This window comes from Panthera uncia, unplaced genomic scaffold (assembly GCF_023721935.1).
Source record: "Panthera uncia isolate 11264 unplaced genomic scaffold, Puncia_PCG_1.0 HiC_scaffold_1574, whole genome shotgun sequence".
Classification (NCBI taxonomy): Eukaryota; Metazoa; Chordata; class Mammalia; order Carnivora; family Felidae; genus Panthera; species Panthera uncia.
In genome coordinates this window covers 10,575-20,586 of record NW_026058222.1, presented here as the reverse complement: position 1 = coordinate 20,586, position 10,012 = coordinate 10,575, and the positions used below count along the sequence as shown (strand labels likewise).

The 10,012-nt window shown below is 37.3% G+C and overlaps 1 protein-coding gene and 1 long non-coding RNA gene across 2 annotated transcripts in view; one reads left to right on the top strand and one right to left on the bottom strand.

Annotated features, from left to right (window-relative positions):
* LOC125917192 (leucine-rich repeat-containing protein 37A3-like) overlaps positions 1-10,012 on the top strand; it is a 50,569-nt gene that overhangs the window by 30,614 nt on the left and 9,943 nt on the right. Inside the window, exons 5-6 of the mRNA XM_049623452.1 lie at positions 3,466-3,537; positions 4,101-4,175. Coding sequence (XP_049479409.1) covers positions 3,466-3,537; positions 4,101-4,175 — 147 coding nt within the window. The remainder of the gene's footprint in view (positions 1-3,465; positions 3,538-4,100; positions 4,176-10,012) is intronic.
* LOC125917194 (uncharacterized) overlaps positions 1-10,012 on the bottom strand; it is a 17,013-nt gene that overhangs the window by 5,764 nt on the left and 1,237 nt on the right. The window lies entirely within an intron of this gene.

Here is a 10,012-nt window from a genome sequence, read left to right as displayed (position 1 = left end):
TCATGTGCTTATTGGCCATTCATGTATTTTCTTTGGCGAAATGTCTCTTCAAATCCTTTACCCATTTAAACATTTGATTATTTGTCTTTTCACTGAGTTTTAAGAGTTCTTTATATATTCTGGATGTTCTGGATACTAGACTTGTATCAGACATATGATAGTTTTGGGTTGTTTTTTTATTTTTAAATAAAGTCCAGTTTATCTATTTTTCCTTTGGTTTGTTGTGCTTTTTGTGTCGTGTCTAAGAAACCGTCGCCTAAATCCAAGGTCATAAAGATTTCTCTCCTGAGAGTTTTATAGCTTGAGCTCTTCCTTCTAGGTCTTTGACTCATTTTGAGTTAATATTTATATATGGTGTGAAGTGTAGGAATCCAACTACATTATTTTGTATGGGGATATACGGTTGTCCCAGCATCATTTGAAAAGACTAGTCTTCCCACGTTGAATGGTGTTGGCACCCTTGTTGAAAATCAGTGGGCCATAAATGTGAGGATTTGTTCCTGGACTGTCAGTTCTGTTCCATCAACTTACATGTCTGTTCTTTTGCCAGTACCACACCGTGATTACTGTAGTTTTGAAGTAGGTTTTGAAACCAGGGCGTGTGAGTCTTCCCATTTTGTTGTTCTGTGTCAAAATCGTTTTGGAGCACCCGGGTAGCTCAGTTGGTTAAGTGGCCGGCTCTTGATTTCAGCTCAGGTCATGACCTCATGGTTTGTGAGATGGAACCCCGTGTTGCAATCTGCACTGACAGCATGGAGCCTGCTTGGGATGCTCCCTCTCCTTCTCCCTCTGCCCCTCCCCTGCTCACACTTTTCCCCACTCACACTCGCTCATGTTTGCTCTTCTGCACGGGTGTGTATGCTCGCTGTCTCTCAAAATGAATAGATAAACTTTTTTTTTTTAAAAAGATCATTTTGGCTATTCTCGGTCCCTTGAATTGACATACAGATTTTAGAATTAGCTTGCCAATTTTTGGAAAGAAGTCAGTTGGGGTTTGGATAGGGATTATACTGAAACCACAGTTCAATTTGGGGTATAGTGCCATTTTAACAATATTTTCTTCTGATCCGTGAACATGGCATATCTTTACATTTATTTCAATCTTCTTTAATTTCTTTCAACAACGTTTTGTGGTTTTTAGTGTGATTCTTGCACTTCTTTGGTTAAATGTTTTCCTAAGTATTTTGTTCTTTTGAGTACTGTTATACATGGAATTGTTTTCCTAATTTCATTTTTGGAATAGTCATTGCTGATGTATAGAAATAGAGCTAATTTTTACATATTGATCTTGTGTCCTGTAACCTTGCTGAACTCATTTATTAGTGCTAAGGTTTTTTTTCTACATTCCCAGGAATATGTCTTGTGGTCTTCTAGTTACCCAGGAAGATGTTGGAGCATTTCAAAGTCCCTATGGACATCTCATTTCTCAGCTTTTTCCTTTTAGGCTTTTTGTTTAGGCTATTTTTTGTCTTGTTATCAATTGCCTCACATAGCTGCCAGATTAAAACATTTATCTATAATTGTTTTCAAAAAATGCCCCTTGGGAAGAGGCTATTTTAGCACTGTGCAGTTCTCAGTGAGGTCAAGGGCAAGGCTTTCAAGTGAAGTTTTTTAGGGACCCCACTAGACAGGTAAAACAATGACAGTTTGTTCCTTGGGAATGAGGCTTTAAGGAACTTGAGCTCCATTCTGTTCCCCTGGGATGTGGGCAATTTTTAAGGCTACCATCACGATGGAGAGCAGAGGTTGAGGACAAGTTAAAACAACAGAGCTCACTGTTCTCATAGAAATTAGTAATTTTTTCTTTAATAAATGCTCTCCGGGTTGCTGCAAGCCCATTGGTTAAAATTTCCAAAGTTCTGAGAAAGTTGATTTTGACCATTTTTGCTAGTTTTTGTTGTTGTTGTTGCTTTTACGGAAGGATGAATTTTCAGACGTCCTTCCTTTCTCATTTTCACTGATTCACCTGTAACAGGGCTTTAAAATGTCTACTAAAGTCTCAGGGCACCTGGGTGGCTCACTTAACTGCCTGACTCTTGATTTCGGCTCAGGTCATGATCTTGCGGTCATGGGATCAAGCCCCATGTCAGGCTCTGCACTGGGCATGGAGCCTGCTTGGGATTCTCTCTCTCTCTCTTCCTCTGCCTCTCCTTCACTCATACTCTTGTACTCTCTCTCTCAAAAAATAGAATACAAAAATAAAAAATGAAATCTCTAAAGTCTCAATGATCACAGGCTAATTAAATACTTAATCATGGGAGATGATTAGAGGAAAGGAATAAAAATAGAAAATGTAATTCTTAGAGAAGTTCAGCAAAGTGTTTCTATATTTAATGCTCTCAAAGTTAAGTTTAAGGTAACGGCTATTTTAAACCCCCTTTTTTTTTCATACAAGTTAAATACAGGCTTTGGAGTCAGAACTGAGTTCAGATTCCAGCTCTGCTTCTTGACTGGCTTGACAAACTGGGACAAATTATACAACCTCTCTGTACTTCAGTTTCCTCACTTGTAAAATGGGGTAATGATGTATCTATCACATAAGGTTATTGTGAGGTTTAAATGTGAAATGCTGGTCACAGATGCCCTATGGCTCAATAGTATTGGTTGTGATGATTATCCTTATAATTTTGCAAAAGTACAGTGATGATTCTTGAGCAGAGTCAACCTAAAGGCAGATTTTCTTTTCTTTCTTCCTGTTTCCTTCACTTTATTTTTGCTGTAAAGAACTGAGAAGAAAATCTACTCGGCATTTTGGAGTAAAAACTTGTGTCAAGCAGTGACAAAAAGTTATTTATTCAACAAGCCTTCACTAAGTAACTAGTAAATAACAAGCACTCTGTCAGGCACAGGGACAAAAATGACAATAGAGTATGGTCCCTGCCCTCAAGGAGCTGGCAGTCCAGGAGATGGATAAGGAAACGGGATCATATGCCACCTAACAAAGGCTGTCATAGGAGAATACACATGGTGGGGGTATAGCTTTCACCATTTCCTCTTAGATTAATCCCTTTGTCTTTGGCCCCCAAACTGAGGAATTGGTCCTATTTTTGTCTTTAACCGGGTGTTTTAAACTGTGGAATTTTTTACATTTCTAGAGATAAAGGAAAAGCACCTAGAATTACAGAGGACACTAGAAACAGTATTTCCTACAGAGCCTGGGCTTCCTACCAGCAGAGTCACTTCTAGGATTTTCGGCCCAAAAAGTTCTTTGGCATATCTTTGCTTTGCTGTCCACGTAAAAAAAAAAAAAATTTTTTTTCCTCTTTCTGTTCTCCACTTTATCGTCCAGAGAGCTGGGTAGTTCCCAAAGGAAGAGTGCTTTACAGAATCTAAGGGTGATTTATAGGCAAAGGCAGAAGATGATTAGTTTTCACCTTCCAGTTCCATACCCCCAAAATGAACATAAACTTTCATGGTAGTCATTACTGGAAATGCAGATAATTTTAATTCCATTGCATTTTTCAGAATTATCAGTCGTAACCCTCTGTCAACTGTTGAAGATTCCTATCTTTTTAAGTTGCCAGCATTAAAATATTTGTAAGTATTGCAACAATCTCATGGCTCATGAGATGATTTCTGATCTTTTTTGTTGTCATCAAAAGATTAAGTATTTTGCGTTTTGGTTAAAAAGTCGTAATTTAAATTTTAACTGGGTTATTGAAATAAGCATTATTAGCAAAGGAAAAACGTATATGGGCAAGATAGCCTGCAGAGGAAGGAGTAGTATTGAAGAACACATAACAGACATGGGACTTGTAGATGTAGGTAGAAATACCATTTATCTCAAAGTGGAAAGTGGAGTAAGGTGTATATTAAAAGAAAAAAAGACTAATCAAGAGAGGTGGATGCAACTGAGAATGAAAATGAGGATAAGAGTAAAAAGGATTGTACTGTTGAGCACCAAGGTGATTAATTTGATGATGCACATAAAATGTCTTCATTGGGAGCTTTCTGAAATTATTGTCCATAGCAAGAAAACTCTTGAGCTGACTTGACAAAGAAGCCAGAATTGAAGTAATCACATGTTGCTAAGTATCTTTTTAGGTACAGAATTTTTATCCTTGGGTTCAAATCACGCATGTTTGGGCTTTCTCCTTCAGAGACATGGGATCAACACAGGTGTCACTTACAACAGTTGAGAGCATCCTCATGATGACCCTTGAATTGGAAACACTGTAAGTTGATTTTTCTTATGTGTATTTTCACTTAGTTGTTTACTTAGATTTGTTTTATTGTTTTCTTAAGTCAGATTTATTGAGGTATAAAATTTACTCTTTTTAAGCATACAGTTTGATGAGTTTTGACAAACGTGTAGTGATGTAACCACCACCACATTTGAGACGTAGAACGTTTCTGTCACCCCAAAAGGCCCCTATGTGCCTTTGCAGCCAATCCCCTTTTCTCACCACCAGCCCTGGCAACCACCAACCTAATTTTTGTCCCTATAGTTTTGCCTTTTCCACGGTGTCTTATAAATGAAATCATACAAGGGGCACCTGGGTGGCTCAGGCAGTTAAGCGTCCGACTTCAGCTCAGGTCATGATCTCGCGGTTCGTGAGTTCAAGCCCTGCATCGGACTCTGTCCTGACAGCTCAGAGCCTGGAGCCTGCTTCGGATTCTGTGTCTCCCTGTCTCTCTACCCCTTCCCCATTTGCACTCCATCTCTCTCTCTCTCTCAAAAATAAATGAACATTAAAAAAAATAAATAAATGAAATCATACAGTATGCAGTCTTCTGTGATTGGTTCCTTTCAGCATAATCCTTTTGAGATTCATCCATGTTTTTTTTTTTAACTTTTTTAACGTTTATTTATTTTTGAGAAACAGAGAGCATAAGCAGGAGAGGGGCAGAGAGAGAGAGACACACAGAACCCGAAGCAGGCTCCAGGCTCTGTCAGCGCAGAGCCCAATACAGGGCATGGACCTGCGGAACATGAGATCATGGCCTGAGCCAAAGTCAGTCACTTATCTGACTGAGCCACCCAGGCACCCCAGAGACTCATCCATGTTTTTGCACATGTCAGTAGTTCATTTCCTTTTTATTGCCGAGTAGTACTGCAGTTGTGAGGATATACCAGTTTGTTTATGCATTCATCAGTTAATGGGCATTTGAGTTGTTTCTAGCTTTTTGGCCTTTATGAATAAAGTTGCTTAAAACACTTACATGCAGGTCTTCGTGTGAGCATATGTTTTCATTGGGGGAGGGGGGCAGGTGGTAAAATACCTAATGGCAGGATTGCTACATCATATGCTGAGTGTATATTTAACTTTTTAAGAAACTGCTTACCTGTTTTCTAAAGTGGATGTACCATTTTGCATTCCAGCCAGCAGTATATGAGATCTTCTATCTATCCTTTCTTCTAATGTCTTTATCTATTTTTCATAAGGTGAATGTTGGCCTTAAAATTGAGTTGGGAAGTATTCCCCTCTCTTCAATTCTCTAGTACAGTGTGTGCAGAATTGGCATTATTTTTTCCTTAAATGTTTGCTAGAATTCACCAGTGAAGCCATGTGGGCTTGAAGCTTTCTTTGTGAGAAAGTGTTAAACTACAGATTTTATTTTTGTAATAGTGCTACTTAAATTACATACTTTATTTTTTTGAGTAGTTCATGTCTTTCAGGGAATCTATTTCATCTTGAAGTTATTGACATAAAGTATTTTATAATAATCCCTTATTATCCTTTTAGTATCTGTAGAATTGTAGTGATGTCATTCCTCTCATTTTTGATATTGATAATTTGTGTCTTCTCTTGTCTTTTCTTGGTAAATCTGGCCAGAAGTTTATCAGTTTTACTTATCTTCTCTAAAAAGTGCCTTTTCATTACACTGACTTCTCTATTTTTGTTTTCCTTTTCAAAAATTTCTGCTTTGATCTTTATCATTCCATTTTCTCTCCTTACTCAGTGATGAATTTCCTTTTCTTTTTCTAGTTTCTTAAAAGTGGACACTGGGGAAGATGAATACTATATGAGCAACATCCCACATGTTGACATGTTGTGTTTTCAGTTTCAGTTGGTACAAAATAGTTTCTAATATCCATTTTGACTTATTTGACCAATAGGGTTACTTAGGAGTGTGTTGGTTAGTTTCTAAATATTTGGAGATTTTACAGATCTGTTAATTTGTTATTTAATTCCATTGTGGTCACAGAACAATATGTTGGATGACTGAAATCCTTTTAAATTTATTGAGGCTTGTTTTATAGCCAATGAATTCTGGTAATAGATGAGAATATGGCCTATTTTGATAAATATTATGTGTCCACTTGAAAGAAAATATGTAGTCTGCTGATTTGGTGTGGAGTATTCTATAAATGTCAACTAGGTCAAGTAGGTTGGTAGTATTTTTCAAGTCTGATGTATCATTACTCATTTTCTATATATTTTTTCTGTCAATTATTGAGAGAGGGATATTGAAATCTCCAACTATAATTGAGTGCTTATGTGTCTCTCTTTCCTATTCTCCTTAATATATTTGGAAGTTCTATTATCAGATACATACATTTTTAAGTTATGTCTTTTCTAATAGTTGACATTTCTATCACAATGGAATAACCTCATTTATCCCTGGTAATATCTTTGCTTTGAAATTGACTTTGTCCTATAGTAAATATAGCCACTCAAGGTTTCGTTTGATTAGTGTTAGCAAAGCATAATTTCTTCCATATTTTTAACCTACTTATATCTTTGTATTGAAGATGAATCTTATAGACAGCATATAGTTGGCTTTTGCTTTTTTATCCAGTATGACAACTCTATCTTTTAATTAGGTGATTATACCATTTATATTTAATGTAATTATTTATATGCTTACATTTAAAGCTACTGTCTACTCTTTTCTATGTATCCCATCTGTTCTTTGTTTCTTTTCTTTTTCTTTTTCTTTTTCTTCCTGCTCTTGGGTTGATTTAGTACGTTTTATTATTTTTTGGTGGGGGGATAAATAGTTACAACTCAGGTTTTGTTATTTTAGTAGCTGTTTAATGGTTTGTAGTGTTCATGTTTAACTTATCACAGTCTATCTTCAAATGATATTATATGATTTCATGAATAGTATAAGAACCTTACAATAAATAGTGTACTTCCATTGTTCCCCTCCTGACCTTTGTGCTATTGTTTTCATACATTTTACTTTTAGCACACCATATTATTTTTTTTGTTTAAATAGTCAGTTATCTTTTTTTATTTTTGTATTTTTGAGAGAGACAGAGTGCAAGTGGGGGAGGGGCAGAGAGAGAGGGAGACACAGAATCTGAAGCAGGCTCCAGGCTCTGAGCTGTAGACACAGAGCCTGATGTGGGGCCTGAAATCACAGACTATGAGATCATGACCTGAGCTGAAGTCAGATGCTTAACTGACTGAGCCACCTGGGTGCCCCTCAATTATCTCTTTTATTGAAGTATATATAGATCATGTAATATTAAATTAGTTTCAGGTGTACAACACAGTGATCTTTTATATACATTATGAAATGCTCACAACACAGTGATCAATTATATACATTATGAAATGCTCACCACAATAAGTATATTACAGTATTATTGACTATATTCCCTATGCTGTACTTTTCATCTGGTGACTTACTTATTTTATAACTGCAAGTTGGTACCTCTTAACCCTTTTCACTCATTTTGTCCATATCCCCAGTTTGTTCTCCGTATTTACAAGTGTTTTCTCTTTTTTGTTGTTGTTTATTCATTCATTTGGTTTTTTGTTTATTTTTTGTTTATTTTTTACCTTGTTTTATTTTTTATTTTTTAAAATTTGCATCCAAATTAGTTAGCATATAGTGCAACAATGATTTCAGGAGTAGAGTCCTTAGTGCCCCTTACCCATTTAGCCCATCCCCCCTCCCACAACCCCTCCAGTAACCCTCAGTTTGTTTTCCATATTTATGAGTCTCTTCTGTTTTGTCCCCCTCCCTGTTCTTATATTATTTTTGTTTCCCTTCCCTATGTTCATCTGTTTTGTCTGTTAAAGTCCTCATATGAGTGAAGTGATAGGATTTTTGTCTTTCACTGACTAATTTCACTTAGCGTAATACCCTCCAGTTCCATCCATGTAGTTGCAAACGGCAAGATTTCATTCTTTTTGATTGCCAAGTAATACTCCATTGTATATATATACCGCATCTTTCATCCATTCATCCATCAATGGACATTTGGGCTCTTTCCATACTTTGGCTATTGTTGATAGTGCTGCTATAAACATTGGGTGCACATGCCCCTTCAAATCAGCATTTTTGTATCCTTTGGTTAAATGCCTAGTAGTACAATTGCTGGGTTGTAGGGTAGTTCTATTCTTAACTTTTTAAAAACCTCCATACTGTTTTCCAGAGTGGCTACAGCAGTTTGCATTCCCACCAGCAGTGCAGAAGGGTTCCCCTTTCTCCACATCTGTTGTTTCCTGAGTTATTAATTTTAGCCATTCTGACACATGTGAGGTGGTATCTCATTGTGATTTTGATTTGTATTTCCTTGATGATGAGTGATATTGAGCATCTTTTCATGTGTCTGTTAGCCTTCCGGATGTCTTCTTTGAAAAACTGTCTATTCATGTCTTCTGCCCTTTTCTTAACTGGATTATGTATTTGATTTTTTGGGTGTTGAGTCCTTTATATATTTTGCATACTAGCCCTTTATCAGATTATGTCATTTGCAAATATGTTCTCCCATTTCATCAGTTGCCTTTTAATTTTGTTGATTGTTTCCTTTGCTGTACAGCTTTTTATCTTTTTTTAATGGATGTTTGTTTTTGAGAGAGAGAGCACAAGAGTGGGGTAGGGGCAGAGAGTGAGGGAGACAGAGGATCTGAGCAGGCTCCTCACTGTTAACAGAGAGTCGATGCGGAACTCGAACTCACAAACCGTGAGATTATGACCTGAGCTGAAGTCAGAAGCTTAACTGACTGAGACACCCAGGTGCCCCAGAAGGTTTTTATCTTGATGAGGTCCCAATAATTCATTTAAAAAAATGTTTGTTTGTTTGTTTGTTTACGTTTATTTTTGAGAGAGAGAGACAGAGTGCAAGCAGGGGAGGGGCAGAGAGAGAGAGGGAGACACAGCATCTGAAACAGGCTCCAGGCTCCAAGCTGTCAGCACAGAGCCTGACACGGGGCTCAGACTCACGAACTGTAAGATCATGATCTGAGCCAAGTCAGATACTTAACCAACTGAGCCACCCAGGTGCCCCTATTAATTAATTAATTAATTAAGAACATGGACACACACATACATGTATACATGGGGGGGAGCAGAGAGAGAGGGAGAGAGAGAATCTCAAGTGGAGAGAGAATCCTGATGCGGGGTTCAATCCACGACCCTGAGATCACGACCTGAGCCAACACCAAGAGTCAGGCATTCAACCCGCTAAGCCACCCAGGCACTCCTCAGTAGTTCATTTGTACTTTTGTTTCCCTTGCCTCTGGAGACATGTCTAGTAAGAAGTTGCTTTAGCTGAGATCAAAGAGGTTTCTGCCTGTGTTCTCCTCTAGGATTTTGATGGTTTCCTGTCTCACATTTAGGTCTTTCATCCATTTTGAATTTATTTTTGTGTATGGTGTAAAAAAGTGGTTTAGTTTCATTCTTCTGCATGTTACGGTCCAGTTTTCCCAACACCATTTATTGCGAAGACTATCTTTTTTCCACTGGATATTCTGCTTTATCGAAGATTAGTTGACCATATATTTGTGGCTCCATTTCTCGGTTCTCTATTCTATTCTATTGATCTATGTGTCTGTTTTTGTGCAGTACCACACTGTCTTGATGATTCCAGCTTTGTAATACAGTTTGAAGTCCAGAATCATGATGCCTCCAGCTTTGTTTGTTTGTTTGTTTGTTTTTTCCCAACATTATAATTCGGGGTCTTTTCTTGTTCCATACAACTTTTAGAATTGTTTGTTCTCGCTCTGTGAAAAATACTGGTGTTTGATAGGGATTGAATTGAATGTGTAGTTTGCTTTGAGTAGTATAGACATTTTAACAATATTTGTTCTTCCAATCCTTGAGCATGGGA